Source organism: Furipterus horrens, unplaced genomic scaffold (assembly GCF_987537825.1).
Source record: "Furipterus horrens unplaced genomic scaffold, mFurHor1.1.pri manual_scaffold_3, whole genome shotgun sequence".
In the NCBI taxonomy this organism is placed as follows: Eukaryota; Metazoa; Chordata; class Mammalia; order Chiroptera; family Furipteridae; genus Furipterus; species Furipterus horrens.
The window spans coordinates 30,864,040-30,883,987 of record NW_028327173.1 but is presented as its reverse complement, the minus strand read 5'-3'; the positions used below and the strand labels follow the sequence as shown (position 1 = coordinate 30,883,987).

At 43.0% G+C, this 19,948-nt stretch overlaps 2 protein-coding genes across 2 annotated transcripts; one reads left to right on the top strand and one right to left on the bottom strand.

Moving 5' to 3' along the window:
• The first annotated feature begins 4,804 nt into the window (after window positions 1–4,804).
• On the top strand, window positions 4,805–15,827 carry PRDX1 (peroxiredoxin 1). The gene is made up of 6 exons (XM_090269352.1): window positions 4,805–4,888; window positions 6,695–6,811; window positions 9,877–10,030; window positions 10,389–10,511; window positions 10,850–10,980; window positions 14,452–15,827. Exons 2-6 carry the CDS (start codon window positions 6,706–6,708, stop codon window positions 14,535–14,537), a joined length of 600 nt encoding a protein of 199 aa, XP_090125478.1. The 5' UTR covers window positions 4,805–4,888; window positions 6,695–6,705; the 3' UTR covers window positions 14,538–15,827.
• MMACHC (metabolism of cobalamin associated C) lies at window positions 15,814–19,732 on the bottom strand. The gene is made up of 4 exons (XM_090269351.1): window positions 19,578–19,732; window positions 17,692–17,886; window positions 16,925–17,077; window positions 15,814–16,578 (listed from the first exon to the last, which is right to left on the bottom strand). Exons 1-4 carry the CDS (start codon window positions 19,656–19,658, stop codon window positions 16,162–16,164), a joined length of 846 nt encoding a protein of 281 aa, XP_090125477.1. The 5' UTR covers window positions 19,659–19,732; the 3' UTR covers window positions 15,814–16,161.
• Window positions 19,733–19,948: the final 216 nt, after the last annotated feature.

The following is a 19,948-nucleotide window of genomic DNA, read 5'->3' as shown; positions in this document are numbered from 1 at the left end:
ATTTGAATTTAACCTGTTATTTACAGCTATATTCAACTCAAACAACCATATAATATTTTCAAATTGGTATCTTTTGTGTCCCAAATATAATTTTTAAAAAGGTTTTATTTATTTTAATTACAAATTTTAAAATAAGTTATTTATTTATTTTCAGAGAGAGGCTAAGGGAAGGAAAAATAGAGGGAGAGAAACAACAATGTGTGAGAGAAAGATCAACTGGTTTCATCCCACTTGGCCTGGCAGGCCCCAGGCATGTGCCCTGACTGGGAATTGAATTGGTGACCTTTGGCTTTGCAGTATGACGCTCAACCAACTGAACCACGCCAGTCAGGGCCCAAATATAATTTTATAAACTGAATTCTTGTAAATTTAAGGATTCAAGTGTTCTCTGAGAACTGTTAAATATAATGTTTTCTTTTAGTGATAATTTTAAAAATCAACATAAACATATTCTGAATCTACTGGATGTCCTCATAACTGAGTGCTGCCCTGTGATTTTGATTTCTATGATTAATTTATTGTTATAATTACACGAAAGCATTTACCTTTAGTGGTTTATAGATTTAACTTTAATGATTTACAGGTTTAACTCTAATGGTTTATAAGTATATGGCAGGCTGCAGTTAGCAAGTCCTAATGTTAAAATGATCACTGTTCTGGGACTTTTGCTTTATACTCATATTGAATTGCCTTACCTGTTATATCTAGTTACTGTCTACCATAGTAAATCAGTACAGTGATGTAACTACTGCTTTGTTAAGTGAGGTCCAGGTGATGTTGAAGAACACTGTTTGAACAACGCTTTCATGCTAACTTGAACAGAGAAAAGTGGTAGGAGAATTGAGTCACCATCACAAGGCATAGACAGCATAGGTATGCATAACCTGGAAGAAGATGCTCTATAGCATTAGGACTATACTCACGTTCATGGAGGATATTGCTTACAGGAAACTCATCTTGTATATTTCATCTTGCAATAATAGTACATCAGCAGCAAGAGTAGTAGTGATTACCAAAGAAAACATTTTCATGAAAGTGACTTAAATTTATTTTCAACACTGCATCTGGGGCAATTATTAAAACATTAAATAGTCTGAATGAAAAAGATGAAATAAAATTAAAGTTAAATAATTAAAGTTAATTAATCAAACCAACATTTGGTGGGGGCCCTCAAGAATATTTTTCCTTTCACAAGGGACCTCATGTTACTCTCAAGTTTGAGAATGTTACTTTAAGATAATACATAGAGCTAAATCTTCTGAAGAACTGGACTGGGAACCAGTGCCTTGCCCAGCAATGAAGAGTCACATTTATTTGAATTGGACAGGGAAAAAAATTTAAGGACCTCACTTCTAAGAAATAGGGCAAAATATTGAATATAATTCATGCAAGCATTTTCTCAGTAGCTTCTCTGACCCCGAGCAATACTTCCTAACAAAGTCCCACATAAAACTGTCAGCAATGAGCAAGTTAGTAACAGATGTTTTCTTAATTTAAAGAATTTTAGAGAAAACTTACTAAAAATTTCAGGTGGCAGCTTGTATATCTACTGATTTCTTAATTCATTCTGTTTTTACTTTTATATTTTGTTATTCCTTCCTAGGTGCAATAAACTTAAATGTTGATGGTGGTGACTAAAGGAAATTATTCTTGGTAGAAAGAGTCCATCTTCATGAATGACCATTTCACCCCAAAATGCTGCTCTTTTTGAGTTGCCTTTAATTGCTTTTATCCCCCACCCCCTTAATAGAAATTCTCTGAGGTTTTGGTCTTAGCTTACCTCTTTCTACTTGTTCAGGAATTTCATTTCCTCCCAGTATCAAGTATCCTTGCTATTGTGAATGATATAAAAAATATAATTCATTAATATATTTAACAAATATTTATTGTATCTATTACATGCAAGGAAACATACTGCTAAGTATTAGGGTTATAACATAATGAACAAGACAGGTATCCCATGGGCTAACCAACTTCCTCCTGGCCATCTTTCCCTGGAATCTAAAATTCAACATGCCCCAAAGTGGGATCTTAATCATCTCCAAAATCTGTTTCACTGCATTTCTGTGAATTTCACTGCTCTTCAGCCAATTCATCCAATTTAGTGACTGCTCAAAACACCTCAATAAATGGTGTCTCATTGATTTTTACATGTCTGGTACCTAGCAGAGTATAGGCCTCCAGTAAATAGCAGAATAATAAATATGTAATTAATCTACTGTGTTGCTGGTTCTAAATCTACATCTCTAGTAATAATCTCTGAACACCTCCACCTGGATGTCTTGTAAGTCTTTCAGTGTTGTTTGCCTCAAACCAAACTGATTATGCTCTCTTTCAAAAGAGGAGTCAGGGGCCCTGGCAGAGTAGCTCAGTTGGTTAGAGCACCATCCTGATACATTAAGGTTGCAGTCTCCAGTCAGGGAACATGCAAAAATCAACCAATGAATGCATAAATAAGTGAACAACAAATTGATGTTTCTCTCTCTCAAAAAAAAAAATAAAATAAAATAAAAATAAAAATAAAGCACCCCCACAAAACTCCAGATTTATATAGTCTGGTCATACCACTATGGCACAACCATACGCTATGAGGTGCCACTCACATTATAGTCTCTGTAATATCACATTAGGATATTTGTTGCCTCTGGCTGGCACCCCAATCTGGGACCAGGTCCACAATCCAGGAACATGCCCTGACCAGGAATTGAACCAGCAACTTTCACTTTGCAGGACAATGCTCCACACCTATCGGGGTGTTTATCATTATTTTTAACTTCCAACCTGCTTCTCCTCCAGTGTTTTCTAGGTTACTGGATAATAACATCACTCTAGGTCACCAAAAATAAGAAACCAAAAATTAGATTGAACTTTCTTTCTTCTTACCCTAAATCCAACGAATCTTAAGGCCTATAGAAATTTTATTTCTTTCCTTCTTCCCATCCTGCAACTATTACAGCTCTGAGAATTCTCTTGTCTGGATCTTTCCAATAGCCTTCCAATTGGTTTCTTTAGGTTCTGATACTATAAAGATAATAAAACAGGTAAAGTTCTTCCTAGACTACTGCTGAACAACTGAGGATAAAACAATGGCATGTTTGTAAAAATGGCGATAGAGGTATATACCAAGTCCTGTAGAAGGATAAAGGGAAAAAAACCCTCAGCCCCCATTTCTGAAATTATTACTGTCCTCTAAGGAAAGAGACTCCACAGTCATTCAATTAGACAAGAGATATTCAATAGATTTCTTCTCTTTTCAGAACTCTGTCCTGCTATTTCATTTTTTATATTCCCATCAGGATAGGTGTTGCCATTTCCCTGGGCCAGGATAATTCTTTTGTTTCTTGAAAGAGACAAATGAGCCCAAGTGCCCAGTACAGGGCCTGGCACATGAGAGATACAATAAATGGTAATTTTCTTTTGGCTTAAGTAGGACATAGGACAGTATGTTGGTTTAATCTGCATGTACCATTAATGATCCACTAGTAACTCTGAAATCTATGTTTCCTGTGCCTCCTCAAGAAGAAAATGAATAGTGGCCAAATAACTGTTTAGCCCCAGGAAGGAAGGGAAAACAAATAAAAAATCACCACTTTTGCAAAGTAGAATGACAAATACCAAAAAATTGAGATGCTTAACCAGCATGACACAGCACTTCCCTATTTCCTATCCTGCTATAAGGTCCAAAGGAGTTAGTAGGATTGTGGGGGTTGGGAAGAGAAAGGGGGACATGATAGTGCTATTTATTAAATGCTCCTATTTTAACATCAGGTGCTCTGTTGTCACCTGGGGAGCACAGAGATGGATGTGACCCAAGCTTTACCTTCCAGAAAATCAGTCTAGCAAGGAGAAGCAGACAAGTAAACAAGGATAATAGATTTTTAATATATTTTTGGCTATAAAGGCTATTGTGTGGATACAAAGGAAAATAATGATCAATACTGGGGATGAGCAAAACTCAGAATACCTTCAGAGCAATTCCAGGGATGAGCTAAGATCAGGAACAGCTTCAGAGTAATGCTTCAATTGAATCTTTTAAAAAATTTTATTTATTTATTTATTTTTAGAGAAGGGGGAGGGGAGAGAGAAAGTGGGTGAGAAACATCAATCGGTTGCCTTCCTCACGCCCCTCCATCCGCCACCCCCTACCACCGACCCCGTGGACGAACCTGCAACCCAGACAAGTGCCTCAACCAGGAATTCTGCCGGGAATCGACCTTTCGGTTTGCGAGAGGTCATCCAACCAACCGAGCCACATGGGCCGGGGCTTGACTCAAGTTTTTTAAACCACAAATCACAGGAGTGACACAGATTTCAAAAAGATTTCTTGCAGGCGCAGTGAAAGGAATGGATGGGAGGGGTACTGAGGATCAGCACTAAGGCAGAGAATGTTAAGACCCCGGGGAAGGGGATGCAGTATTTGGTTATAGTTCGTAGGGCTTGGTGTGGTTAAATGAGGTCGCAAGTGGGCAGCAGCGAGACCCCTACCCTGATTTGGGTTTTGACGGCTCGGCGCGCACCACCGCCCAGTTCCCGAAGAGATCTCGGATAATGGAGGCGTTAGGATTTGGAAACGATCAATAGTGTGTGCCTTATTCTCCGACCCCACCGTTGGCGGCGGGTAGGGGTGGGTATCGGTACTTCGGGCACCCGAGCCCCCCCACCCCCCCACCCCGGAAAGGGAAAGCGCTGAGTCATTCCGGCTGGGTATGTCAGACCCGGGCGGGGCCCCGGCCAGATCCCCCTCCTCTCTCCTCCTCCTCCTGCACACCGACCCTCCCCTGACTCTCGCGAGATCCCTACAGGCTATAAAGGTAGTGCCGCGAACTTGCGCGCGCTTCCAGAATCTTCTTCCTGACCTCCTGGTCTTGGTGTTTGGGTCTCGGAGCGGGTGAGTGGTGGGCAGCGAGGCCTCGGCGAGCGAAGCGCTGCACATGCTGCGGTCGCTTTTTACTCCTCGTCCCCGGGGCGCGCCCGCCTCAGCTAGGGGTGCTGGGACTGGGGAGGTGGCCCGGCGTGGCCTGCTGCCTGAGAATGGTCAGGCGGTTCGCGCACCCTCACATGGACACCCCCCCTCCATGTGGGTCCTGGGGTCCGGGTGAACCCCGAAGCTAAAGTCGACTCGAGTCTCCTCTTCCTCCGGCAACCCAGGCAGAAGAAAGCAGGCAGGTGGTAGCGGGTCCCCTCCATTAGTTTTCTGCCGGGCGGCTCGAGAAACTTTGAGAAAGGACTGACCTGAGGCCCCTCGTCCGTTGTGTAGGAGTAAAGGCTATATCCAGTCTCGGACTGTTACTACCCGTGAAGCTTCGGATATTCAGATTCCCTTATCCGCATTTATTTTTCCATCTGCGGTTGGTGTTTGTGGTGATCCCAAATGCCCTCGGTAAAGACTTCACTTTTCTGCTGGTGATGGTGGAAGTGGTGATGGGAATGTCAGGACCTTTAGTGGGGTTTGGGGGCGTGGTTTTCGCCAGGGAGGTTCTTGGCAGATCTGAAGAGGCTGAAGTCCAGCAGGCTTTTCCCCGACTGGCCGGGCTATAGTGGACGGAGCGGCCACGTGGAACAGCATTTTGGACCAGGCCGTTTATGTTAGGGTCACACCCTAGACTTCGTCGCCAAGTTGCAACGGCCCTTAACTGGTGGGTTTTTTGTTGCTATTAAAGGTGTTCAGATGTAGAAAGTTCGAGAAGAGCAGTGCTCACAGTGTTTCTTTACGTTGTGGTAGTATGAACTAAAAACTTTGGTATGTACTTGAAAAGTAGCCTCTGGGACTTTCAAAGCAATAGCCTACTGCGTCTAAATGTCAGCTCCTTGGTGTTGACCTGGGTGAATCCAGTGTAACGTTGCTTTTTAGCAATACGTTGACTCTTGTACTTACTGCCCCTGGAATCTTGGTCATGAGGTCAAAAACCCATTTTTGAAAGGACTTCTAGGGCTTTTAAACACACCACCTGAAGTTTTGAAATTGAGCAGATGCCAAAATCCTGCTCTGGCCTCTTAAAAAGTTAAATTGGTTTTAGGGTGTGTGTTCTTGGCAAATCTACCAGGAGAAGATAAAGCGTGCTTCCCACATTATGAAGACAGGTGGAGGTGCAGTCCAGGGAAAGGGCAACATTACCTGCTTTTGGGAGTCAGGCTCTCTGGCATTGCGCATTTGAGTTCAGGTTTGGGAGTTCACTCTGCATCTATATAATAAAAAATATAGGGGAAAATACCACTGTATGAATGATGGTTTAGAAAAAGTAATAGAGGTTACTTCAATTTATAAAGAAATAGCTGTTTTTATTATCTACTTATTTTTGGAGAGAAGGGAAGGGAGCGAGACAGGGAGAGAGACATCAGTGTGAGAGAAATACACTGATGGATTGCCTCTCTATGCACCCTGACCTGGGACTGAACCTGTAATCCAGATTATCAAACTAGTGAACCTTTTCATTTTATGGAAATAGGCCTAACCAACTGAGCTTTATACGTTAAAGAAATTGCTGTTTTTAAATGAAAACAAAAGCTGATATTCAGAGATGTGTGATATCTGGTTTTGTTTCAGAAGTTGGAAAACTTAATTACAAGTTAATGTATTTATTCAGGGCCACCATTCAAATCCTTTATTATATTATAGCTAAGTCTAAGTAGATGAAGGATGCTGGTTATCTAGAGAAAGAAGACTTGTTTAAAATTTATTTCCTCTTTTTTCCAGCTGATAGCAAGATGTCTTCTGGAAGTGCTAAAATTGGGCACCCTGCCCCCAACTTCAAAGCCACAGCTGTTATGCCAGATGGTCAGTTCAAGGATATCAGCCTATCTGACTACAAAGGTAAGAGCCATTGTATTAGATTAATTGAAATGCAATTATTTTGCTATCTATGGATGGCTTGTTTGATCTTCGAATGTTTGGTTGCATAGTGATTTATGTCTCCTAGGTCAAAGTGTTTCCGGCGGTAAGGCTGTTGCCTTCATGTTGAAGCCAAGGGATTATCAACAGTTACTACAGAGTAGTTATCCTAGGTCTAGACCAGCAATTCTCAACCTGTGGGTTGCATTCCTTTTGGGGGTTGAGCAACCCTTTCACAGGGGTCGCCTAAGACCATTGGAAAACACGTATTACATATTGTTTTTGTGATTAATCACTATGCTTTAATTATGTTCAATTTGTAACAATGAAAATACATCCTGCATATCAGATATTTACATTAAGATTCATAACAGTAGCAAAATTACAGTTATGAAGTAGCAACGAAAATAATTTTATGGTTGGGGGTCACCACAACATGAGGAACTGTATTAAAGGGTTGCGGCATTAGGAAGGTTGAGAACCACTGGTCTAGACTGTTTTGGAGAAAGCACATGCTTCACTATGCCTTAACATATTAGCTCAGTTATCTTCTCAGCACTCCTCAACTGTGTTATTGGAGATAGTCTCATTATCTCATTGTAAGAGGTTTTCAAATATTTAAAGTCTCAGACCTTGTGTTTGGGGCTGTGACACTGCTTGTTCAGTTGATGAAATATGTGTCATAGCTACTTTATTATTAGGGTGTTTAGGCACATTCCTTTGACTGTTTTGCCCCCAGAGGAATATAGATGTCCGTCAGGTAGCCTTGCTCTGAGAAATCACCCAGAGAGCAGTCTAGGATTTTACACCAGGTTTATTGAAGGAAGGGAGGGAAAGAGGTTAGAGATAAAAGGAAACTCCCAGACCAACTCAAGAGCCCTTAGGAGCAAGGGAAGGAGGAATGGAGACTCCCAGTCCACCTGGAGGGCCCCTAGGAGTCCCCGACCTGTGCACCTGCAGGTGCAGTCTCCACACTTTTCCAAACATACATTTTGGTTAGGGTGAATTTACCCATCAACACATTCAGCAGGTTAATTTGCATATGGTTCATCTGCATATGTCAAATGTCCTGGCAGGCAGTCCAGTTGCTGCCATGTTCTGACAATGTCACCATTGGAAAAGCTTTCCTTTCTGTCATGGCTCAATGCAGACACTTGTCAAGGTCTAATAAGGTTCTCCTTGACATTGCAGCTGGGAGCAGCTGGGTCTTCTAGATTCCTTAGAATGCAAACCTGAAACTCATGTGACAAAATATACCTTTCCTAGTGATATGTAGTAATCAGTTGTTGGAGTCAGCTTTTGGGTAGAACATGTGGCTACGTTTCCTAACACACTTGTTGGTTGGAATGAGAGCAGGTTAGTGGGTCCTGTGGAAGGAAGCTTCTCCTGGCAAACAAGGTAAATAGGATCGTAGGGAGTTGACCCTGGCCTGAAAGTAAAGGCAGGAGTTTAGGAAGACCTGCTTTCTGCCCTCTTTTTTTTAAAAAAAATATTTTATTTATTTTTAGAGTGAGGGGAAGGGAGAAAGGGATAGAAACATCCATGTGCGAAAAGAAACTTGGATTGGTTGCCTCTTGCACGACCCCAGCCAGGGACTTGGACTGCAGCACATGCATGTGCCCTGACTAGGAATCGAACTAGCGACCTTTTGCTTTGTGGGAAGATGCCCAATGAACTGAGCCATGCAGGCCAAGGCTCTCTGCCCTCTTTGAAGCTGGCTTCAAAGAGCTGCTTATTAGGCAATGCCCTGGAGAGGTTGTTTGGAGGAGTTTCTGCTGATTGTGATTTTCAAAGTAAATGTCAAAGGAGCAATTTTTTTTGACTCAAACATTGCTGCTGCTTGGAAGTAATCGAGTATTTGGAACTGTTCTAGTAGCTCAGCACATTAGGTGTGAGAGGCTACCTGGTTAGTGGAAGATTAATTGGTCATCTGAGTGATTTCAGTAAAATCCCAACTAGAAATCCTATTTCCTACCAGGATTTTTGGAATGCTTGCCATATAACATTTTTCTGTCAGGCTTGTTAGGAACACGTTTGTGGTGATCCAGGTGATCACTTAAACCTTACCCATCCCATGCCTGTGGTTCATTGTGAAAGAAGTGCAAAGGCTCTGACTTCCTCTTGTTGGTCTCTTACTGCCCTGCAGCAGAGAGTCTAGAATTTCAGCTTTTATTAGGCACTGATTGTAATCATTGGCATTGGGCTATCCAGTAGATAACTGCATTCTTGCTTTTGCTTTTCTTCATTGGAGAACTTGGTGACTGCTAATTTTAACTACCCAGAGAAGATCAAAATTAGAATGAACAGTGTTTGTTCTGTAGTTGGCAGCTAATATGGAGGCAAAAATAAAAAATCCTATCCTGGAAGGAACTTTTTTCCTAAGATCTTATTTACTTTTAGAGAGAAGGGAAGAGAGGAAGAAAGAGAGAGAAACATCAGTGTGCAAGAGATACATGATTGGTTGTCTTTTGCACACCCCCAACTGGGGACCTGGTCTGCAGCCCAGGCATGTGCCCTGAGTAGGAATTGAACTGGTGACCTTTCAGTTCGCAGGCCAGTGCCCAGTCCACTGAGCGACACCAGCCAGGGATGTGGAGGGAACTTTTTTCCATGCAGTGCCTCCTGCTACAAGAGACTCTAAAAGTAGCTGCTAGGAGGCTCTGAGATATCTTGAGCATCTTGATATCTAGCAGTTGATGTGTCTGACATCAGCTTATAAAGGCTTCCTGCCCTGATTGGTGTAGCTTAGTGGGTTGGGTGTCGACATGCAAACCAAAAGGTCACTGGTTTGATTGCTGGTTGGTGTACGTGCCTGACTTGCACATCCCCATTTGGGGATGTTCGAGAGGCAACCAATTCGTTTGTCTTGCACATCAGTGTTTCTCTCCCTCTTTTTCCTTTTTTTCCCCTCTCTAAAAATAAATATATAAAAAAAAAATTTTTTTTTTTAAAAGGCCTCCTTCTCTGTGGAAAAATGTCTTTAGTTTTCTATTCTCTATAAGGCAAGGATGTCTTCAAAGGCTAACTTGGAGCTCTTTTTTTCCTAGGAAAATATGTGGTGTTCTTCTTTTACCCTCTTGACTTTACCTTTGTGTGCCCCACGGAGATCATTGCTTTCAGTGACAGGGCAGAAGAATTTAAGAAACTCAACTGCCAAGTGATTGGTGCTTCTGTGGATTCTCACTTCTGTCACCTGGCCTGGTAAGTCTGTTGGTCCCTTTGGCATAGGGACTTTTTACCTAAGCAGGAACTGGGACTTGGAGGCTTTTGCAATAACCTTTCTCCAGTATTGGCTTCTGGCTTCTCTTGGAAGGAGTGCAAAGGCTCTGACTTCCTCTTGTTGCTTTCTTATTACCTGGTAGCAAAGGAGAAGCAGCTTGGGTTGCATCTGAGTATGCCCTGGTGACCTTAACCACTCAACCATTCACTTTACTGCTGGGAAAAATTTGAAGTGTTTTGGGGAAGTGAGGTCAGGATTGTTGGCAAGCAGGGGTGGGGTATAGGTACCATTAACGTATTTGCTACATAGGAGTTTGAATATGTGTGCTTTTTGCTCTAGGATCAACACACCCAGGAAACAAGGAGGACTGGGACCTATGAACATTCCCTTGGTATCAGACCCCAAACGCGCCATTGCTCATGACTATGGGGTCTTAAAGGCTGATGAAGGCATCTCATTCAGGTATATACCTGTGGGAATGGGGGCTGACATTCATTGGGAAAGGTATGATTGACTGAGGGCCTTTTATTTAGTGAAAGAGCCCTGATCTGTACAGACTCCTTTCTCATTTCACTTTTTTTTTTTTTTTTACCAGTTCTATTGAGAAATAATTGACACACATCACTGTGTTAAGTTTAAAGTGTACAGCATGATGGTCTCATTCCTTATGCAGGGGCATTCTCACTAAGGGCAAGGCCTGTGCAAGTCTGGAAGACTGGCCCATTCCATTGCTTCTCTATTCTAACCAGTTTTAAAACATATACTGCCTCTCCCTCAAACTTTCAATCTCTTCTTCCCAGGGGCCTCTTTATCGTTGACGACAAAGGTATCCTTCGCCAGATCACTATAAACGACCTTCCTGTTGGCCGCTCTGTGGATGAGACTCTGAGACTAGTTCAGGCTTTCCAGTTCACTGACAAACATGGGGAAGGTAATTCAGTCTGCGTGGCAGTTAGAATGGTGGTAGAGTGGGAAAGGTGTAGGAACAAAGTCTAGCAAATGAGGAGGGCGATTATGTCTCTTCAAGAAATTGAAGTCTCTGGATTATAGGGAGTTGTGGGGATGGGGTAATGAAAGAGCTTGGGGAGGAGAATATAAAGGCTTTTTATTCCAACTGTATATTCCCAGTTTCTGTCCTGCTGCAGATTTAATTTATGAGAGGAGTGTTGGAGGATCTCATAGGTGTTTAAGGGTGAAATGAAAGGTTGAGAACCACATCTAGAGATAAAGCATGCCATTCTTGACCAGTGTGATTTAAACAAGATAGACGTTGTTAATCTGGATTAGTGGTATCTGTTTTGGGGACCCGAAAATGAAGCTTGGCGAGAGTGGAAAGCAGGGATCAAATAGAGATCAATGAGCACTGGAAGACACCATTTACAAAAGCTTGTGTGGGGATCTGAGGGAGCAGAAGGCTGCCAAGACTGCCCCCTGGTGGGGGATGAGCACAAAGACAGGAGGAGTGGCAAAACTGACCCTTTAGTAGATTTCCTAAAAGGACCTTGCTTGTAGGCTAGACTCTTGAACCCAAGCTTTCATGACTGAAGCTTGCTTCTTCAGGCTCTGTTGGTCTCTGCTGTTTTTTGTCCCACTAGAACAGACAGTGTTCTGTGTGCAGCCTTTTATGGCTTATGATAGTTACTATGCAAGAGCCTGTGAATACCAAGCATTCTATGTGAGATATGTTATATATGTTTATTTGACAAGTAACCCTACCTTCCTGGTTTTTTCAAACTTTAAAATTTTTTAAATTTATTTTAGGGAGAGGAAGGAGAGAGAAACATTAATTTGTTGGTCCACTTATTTATGCATTCATTGGTTGATTGTTGTATGTGCCCTGACCAGGGATTGAACCTGCAACCTTGTTGTATTGGGATGATGCTCTAACCAACTGAGCTACACGGCCAGGGTCTGGTTTTTTGTTTGTTTGTTTGTTTTTGAGATGTACTTGACATAACATTAGTTTCAGGTGTATGATATAATTCGTATTTGCATAACCTGCATTCCTGTTTTATTCATTTTTTTCATTTTCTAAATGCTATTACAGTTGTCCTATTTTTCCCCCTTTGTTCTGCCCTGCCCACCTCCCCTATTCATTCCTGTTTTTAAGAACCAATAAAGCCAATACTTACTCATAGTAAAATGTTGGAATCAAAATTCAAAGCCCTTTTTTTTGGAGGGCATAATTAGAATACTGAAAAAGTCATGTATAGGGTCTTCTGTGTTGGGGAAGTTTTCACATACTGATATTATCATAACTAGTGTCATTTTCTTCTTGGAGAGTCATGGTACTTCAGCTGCACTTTAAAGCTGGTTTATGTGGTACTCAAACAGTTCTTCTGGACTCCATATTATTATTATTTTTTTTTATCCTCACCTGAGGACATTTTTTCATTGCTTCTAGAGGGGAGAGAAATACCAATTTTTTACCTTCTCACGTGCACCCCTCCAGTGGGAGACAAAACTGCAAGCTGAGTATGTTTCCTGACTGGGAATCAAACCCACGACCCTTTGGTCCACGGGACACACTCCAACCAACTGAGCCACACCAGCCACGGCTGGACTCCATAATAATTTTGGTATGGTCCTAAGTGCCATGAGGCTTTAGTGCCAAGAAGACTTTTGGGCTATTGTAAAGCTCTGTGTTTTCTTCCTAAATAGAAGAATCTCTTGGTTTTCTATTAGCACCTACTGCCAAACTTTTGACTACCTGTGGCTTGGTCTTTGCTTTTATGCTGCTCTTTGTTCTGTGCAGCTTGTTTATGCTTAGGATCTGTGTTTTAACCCTTTGGTGCCGCTAAAGACAGTAACCATGTAACAATCAAATGGGGATTTCGGGACAGTAATGGCAGCAGGTCTGCCATTTAGCACTTGTTCCATCCTTACCTTGTTCCCAGATAATTGGTTGCAGTCTTGACATTTGAGGCTATGACATCCTTGGACTGAAAGGATCTTCCCCTCTCTCACTTGAGTAAGTGAGGTTTCTTTTTTTAAATCCTTACTTAAGGAAATGTTTATTGATTTTGGAGAGAGGGGAAGAGAGGGAGAAAGAAAGGGAGAGAAACATCAATCAGTCACCTGCCACATGTGCCCTGACCAATAATAGAACTTGGGACTCTGGTTCACAGAAAGACGCTCCAACCAAGCCACACTGGCCAGGGCTGAGCAAGTAAGACTTACTGCTCTGTTGTTGGTAACTACATGTCTCTTAGAAGACAACAGTAACATAACTTGCCATTTTCACATGTATGATTCAGTTGCATCGTTACCTTCACATTGTTGTGCATCCATCACTGTATTTCCTGGACCTTTTCATCATTCCAGACAGGTTGAAAACCATGAAGCCATAACCCCCTCTTCCCCTCTCCTTCTGTCCCTTAGTCACTTCAGCCTTATGGCCATGAATTTGCCTGTTCTAGATATTTCATCTAAGTGAGGTCATACAAGGTCTGTCCATTTGTGTCTGGTTTCTTAACATTGTTTTCAAGGTTCATCTATGTTTTTTAGCATGAGTAGCATGCATCGGACCTCATTCTTTATAAGGCTGAATAATTACTCCACTGTATACATTTTATGAATCCATCTATTGATGGATACAATGTTGTTTCTACTTTTTGGCTATTGTGACTGATGTTGCTAAAATTTGGTGAAGAAGTGTCTGAGTCCAGTTTCCAATTATTTTGAGTAAATACATAGGGGTGGAATTGCTGGGTCATGTTTAGCTTCTTGAACTGTTATTTTTCTGTAAGTTAGGGAGTGGTCCAATGTCATTCTTTTGCATGTGGAAATCCAGCTGTCTCAGCACCATTTTTTGAAGAGCATGTAAGCTTGTTTTTAAAAATAATGTATTGGAAGCATACATAAAATGACAGAGGACATGAATACCCATTTACTACTGTCTACTGTTAACAAATCTTGCCTTACATGCTTTAGACAGATTATTTTTAGAACAAAGGATACAGTTGAAGCTGTTGTTTAATTTTTTAAAATTAAATTTCAGTCCTAGCCATTTGGCTCATTTGGTTGGAGCACCATCCCATACACCAAAAAGTTGCCGGTTTGATTCCTAGTTGGGGCGCATATGGGAGGCAGCCAATTAATGTTTCTCCCCCCCACCCCCAAAATATCCTTGAATAAATTTAAAAAATTAAATTTCAGGTGCTGAATGAATAAATTAGGAATAATAGTAACAGGGCTATGGTGAAGATTAAATGGCATGTTTGTTGTAAGCCATGCGCTGAAAGGCTGGATGATCTTAGACCATAGGTTAGGTTTTCTGGTATTTGAGTATTTCAGACTCTTTAGGGCTCAGATTTGGTTCTGAGGGATCCATTTGTCCATGGGAGGAGAGTGGAGATCACCAGTGAGCAAATTATTAATTAGTGGTAATTTTCTCTTACAGTGTGCCCAGCTGGCTGGAAACCTGGCAGTGATACCATCAAGCCTGATGTCCAGAAGAGCAAAGAATATTTCTCTAAGCAGAAGTGAGCACTGGGCCATTATAGGGTCATGGCGGCAGTGTTCAGCCATGAGAACAAAACCTCTCTTTTACTATTGTCATGCTTAAAACACAAGACCTTAGATTTAGGCCAGATGTGGTATGGGACAGGACAGGCCTTTCCTGCAGGATTTGGGGAGGCCAGCTTTTCTTTTTCTGGAGGAAATGCCCTGAACTTACGGAGCAGGCCAACTGATATGTACACTAGTGGGGCATCACCTCTTATCTTTTGTAGTTTCTATTAAACTTGAACTGAGACCTTGTTGTTTCTTTATTTTAGGGGGCATTAGCCTTTGATTTACTCTTTGCTTTCTTTCCTTAGGGGAAAAATGAGAAGTGAGAGCTGCCTTAGAATCAGGAAATTAGAGTGATAATGCAAATAGACACAGTAAAATGGAACTAAACCAGGATGTTAACATTTTGTTTCACTACATTTGGGAAGAGCAAGACCTGCTACGGTGTTGGCTATAGTACTTCAGTTTATGTTATAGGCTGCATTGTAGGTTATGCCTCCAGTGACATTGATTTCTTGGGCATTTACCCTTTACACTATTGGGAGGGCTGTATGAGAACCTTAAGCTTGGCTTCTGATAAAAGCCTGCTACTGGTTCTGTAAAAGATATGAATTAGAGGCTCTGTAACCTTTGGAAATGAAAGGGGGAGATCAGCACAGGGGCTGGTGTTTGAAAGGTAGAACCTTTGGTATCAAAAGCATAGGGTTGAACACTTACCACTTTCCTGGGGTCTAGCTTTGATTTGAGGGTAGTCTATTTTTTTTGGCCCTCATTCATATCATTGTTCCGAAGCAGGTCGTGGTGGGGGTTGAGATTCTTCCTGGACCTTTAATGACTAGGGCAGATTCAGAACTGAGAATGTTTCAGTGTATAGTAATGGTGATCTTCAGACACTTGTCTTTACCAGCTACCCTAGCCTACTTATCCCTCCAGTGTTCAGACAGCAAGACTTGTGAAGAGCAGTACAAGATTCCCAGGGCCTTTAATAACAGCTGACACACTGTTTACTATAATGCTAGGCATTGTTTCAGAAATGCGATACATCCCTGCTTGCCATGGCTTGGTTGGTTGGAGTGTCACTGGGGATCGGAAAGGTCACTGGTTCAATTCTGGGTCAGGGCACATGCCGGGGTTGCAGGCTCGGCCCCCAGCTGGGATGAGTGCAGGAGGCAGCCAGTTGGTGTTTCCCTTTCATATCCGATGTTTCTCTCCCCTCTCTCAAATGAGAATAAAATAAACCTTAAAAAGAATATTCAGTCCCCACAACACTGAAATGTTTATTTATACCATTATTGCTCCTAAGCCTGTATCTAGCATCTTGGAGCACTGCATAGCATAGTCCAAGGAAGGTGGAAAATCTGGATCTGCTTTGGCCTTTTATTTTTTTTTTCTATTGAAATAATTTGTTTCCTTTGTGTTTGATTTCTTGCTGTCTTGACAAAATGTCTCTGAGCCTTGTAATCTTCATCAAAGGTCTCTACTATAATTCTTTAATCAAAAGCAATCATTTACCTAAAGAAAAACATCTGCCTTGCTAAAGCAGATCAGTCTTAGCAAGTACCATTAGTATAAATAGGGATTCCACAGGGGAGGGAGGGTATCAAGGGCCAGGGGATGCAGGTGATGAGACCCTGGGGCTGAGCCACCCCCGGGTTCTGCTGGGATTCTGAGGCTTAGATATGAGTGTGGTCAAGAGAAGCTCTGGGGATGAAGAGGTAGGCTCCTCGGAGGGTTGGGCCAAGCCCAACAATGCCAAGCGTTGGGCAGGTGGTGTGGAAAAGTAGGCCTTCTGCTCTTCTGAGTAGCGCTCCTGAGGGGTCACAGCATCCCGGTAAGTCCAGTCACGCCAATGAAAATTGAAGCCTTCAAGAAGGGCAATTCTGTCAGTTCTTTCTGGTACACAGTCTAGGGGTTTAATGAATGGCAGATCTGGCACCTCTATTCCTGGCAGCAGCACTACTCCTCGAATGGCAAACCAGCCCCCGAATCGGGGATGTATGCACACACCTGATATATGCTGGGAAGAGGGGAGAGAAAAGTAAGGTCATGGATGTCACCTTGGCAACAAGTTCAACTTCAGTGCAGCTAGGCTTATTGCCCAGCGGACAGTGATTCCACATGTGAGCCTCTTGTCACTTGTAGCTGGGTTCCCCCATTTGATACCCCCTCCATTCTGTAATGGTTTTACAGACTAGGTTCTCTGGATGTGTTCCTAGGCAGGGAATCCAGAAAGCATATGGGGCTGGACTTCTGGATTGTGTTTACAAACTCCTTTCCCATAGGAGGTGGAGTAATGTGAGATCTGGTATCTTGACGGACCTTGACCATTTTTAGTTTCTAGTCATTCATACTTGACCTCTGACCTGAGTCCCCCAGGGATCAGCCTCTACATCTTGTCGTTGGTAGTAGTAAGCAGCCCCCGCCACATGGGCTGCTGTCTGGGCCAGAATCTTGGGACGCCGGTTGGGGTGTACCTCGTAGTCGGCGATGACTTCCATCTGCAGCTCTGGGAGGCTCTGGATGGAAGACAAGATGGAGGCTCCTTTACGCATGAGGAATTGACCTTGTCCTAAAGAGCCCTAATTTGTGTTAACAAGGCCTTGTCCTCAGAAGTCATGTTTGAAGGGAACATGTAACCTTAAATGTGCGGTGAGGGGCTCCAGTATGAAGAAAACGATATTCTGTCTATGAGGGACCACATCTGAAGGTCTTGCTTAGAAATCTCCATGAGGAATGACTTGGCTCTGTCCTCCAAAGGAGTCCCAGTGTATGTGTATGTATGTATGCATGTACATGTGAGTGTGTGGTGGGGAAATACTGTTTTGTACTCAAAAGGCCCCAAAGACAGCATAAAGCTTCCAGGTCTAGGTTACAGACAGATGAGAATGCCTGGGGGATGTTGGGCTTATTCCTATGTCACTTGGCAGTCAAGGGAAGTCTGGTCTGAGGTTCATATAGTTGCCTGTCAGGGTAGGGTGAGTAAGAATGATTTTAGACCTGGGGGGCTGCTAGAGGAAGGTGTCCAAACCTGGACTGAGCTTTATCCTAAGGTTTCAATCCTGCATTGAGCTTGGAGCTCGAAGCAGTTGCAGTTTTGGAAGCTGGAGGGGAGGATATGAATGTTGCTCACCTCTCTAACGCGACCCAGATGGTAGGCCACACACTGGTCCACAGGGTCAGTCAGTGATTGGAGGTGGCAGCTCTGCAAGAAGGGCTTGAAGGCCCGGTCAAACATAGCAGGTGTGCTGAGTACCAGGAAGGCCAGGGTAGGTCCTGGCAGGGGTAGGTGGAAGGCTGGAGGTAGGAGTGCATTGTACCACGCCACCTGGAACAGAAAATTCATATCTTAACCTGGCATTTAAGGCTTCCTATATCTTGCCCCAGCTTCCATCTCATTCATTCATTCATTGAATTTCTACTAATCTGTGATATTTGTTTATGGGGGACTTGTCTGAATTTGACAGGAAGTTTAGAATAGAGAGGCAGGGAATTCATGAACTAGGAACAAAAAGAAATTGATTGTACTGTGATTGGTGCAATGACAGGGCCAGGTGAAGGTCTTCTGAAATCAGAAAAGGCTTCTTGGAAGCTGAGTCTTTAAGGCTGGGAGGGAAGCTGACAGGCTGATATGGGGAGGGAGAATTTGTTGTGTATTCTAAATGGAGGTGACAGCATAAACAGCATAAACAAAGGAAGGGAAAAAGTATAGGGCGTATTTGGAGAATAGCAAATTGTCTAGTTGGGTAGAAGTGAAGGGTCTGTAGAGAGGAGCAGAGGGAGAGAAGGTTGGAGAGATCAGTAGGAGTGAGATTGTGGCTGGCTTTGAATACCAACTTAAGGAATATGGGTCTAATTTGGTAATAATGCAGGGCCATTCAAGATTTAAGGAGCAAACTGACCCGATTAATTTTTAGAAAGATTAGTCTGGCTGCAGTATGAAGGACGGATTGGAGGCAAAATGACAGCAAGGAGGCTATTGCAGTAAATCCAAATGAGAAATGGCCTGGATCAGAGCATAGCTGTGTTGGGTGGAAGGGAATGGATTGGTAAATTCGGGAGACAGATTCCTAGAGGTCCTTGTGGCTGATTGGATGTGCGGGTGAGAGAAGTAGGAGCCTAGAATGACTGGCAGGGCTTCAGTACAATAGCTGCAACTATCCAAGTCCACCTGAACCATCAGATAGCATCCATACTGTCCCCCATCACTTCCATGCCTTTACTCAAGTTGTTCCACATATTTGGGTTGTACATAACCCTTCTTCCTTCCAATCTATGTTTTCATATAAAGCTCAACTCCATTTTTTTTCTGGGAAGTATCTCTCAAACTAGGTCCAACTTACCCCTTCTCTATATCCTCTCCCAGCACTGCTGTGAGCCACTCAGTGGAAGGGGTGAGAGTGGGCTGTCTTACGCATCAGGCAAAGGGCTCAAACTAAGCCGAATTAGCTTTGTGTCTTAAGTACACAGCTCAGTCAGAGGGCACTGGATATGGAGGAAATGGACTTATGTAAACAAGTGAAAGTTGTGGTGCCAGACTTCTGTGTAATTCGGGTGCAGAATTTCTATACCCAGGGTGATTGGCAACATCATGAATTACCCTTCTGTTGGTGGATGGAACAAACCAGCCAGTTGTTTGCTTGTTCAACACCAGGAATGCCCTTCCCTTTTCAAATGACCTAAATCATGGCCATGAAAACGTTCTAGGCCTTGCCCTCTCCTAACTCCTTCAGGAAACTTCCAAAGTGACTCTGGCCCCAAGGGTGCCTTTCTTCCCATAAACTATGTGAGTGACAGAACCACATGGTGTCTTCCATTCATCAGTCAGGCATTATATGGGGGTAAAGGACAAACACTCGAGTGCTCCTACCTATTCAAGCCCCCTTTTGATATTGTCCTGGTAGGTCGGATGGACACGGGACTAGAAGAGCTCCGGAAGGCTCAGAAGGCTTCCGGGCTTTACGCCGGTATCACCGCGGTCAATCACACACCAAACTCTAGCAGGGGAAATAAACAAACCTGGAAAGGGTAAACCTCGAAGCCAAAAGGGCACAACGTGTCCTCAATTTTCTGCTTCAGCTCTGTAACTTGCGGCTCCATACTGCACGCTACAAGCTGAGCTTGCTGGGGAATGGAGTTTCAAGGATAACCCGGGCCGTTAATTTTCAGAGTAGCTTGGACTCCATTTCCCAAGAACTTGGGGGACGCGCAACGGGACAAGGTTGACTCTGCGCGATGCATACTGGGATGAGATGATGAGAAACAACCACTACAGAATCAGAAAGACTCGGTTTCCCGGCAAGCTTCACGGTGGGGGTGTGAATGCACGTATTGCCTCCAGGGAAACGTAGTTCCGTAGCCTGCATCACGCATTGTCTCCGCGAGAAGCG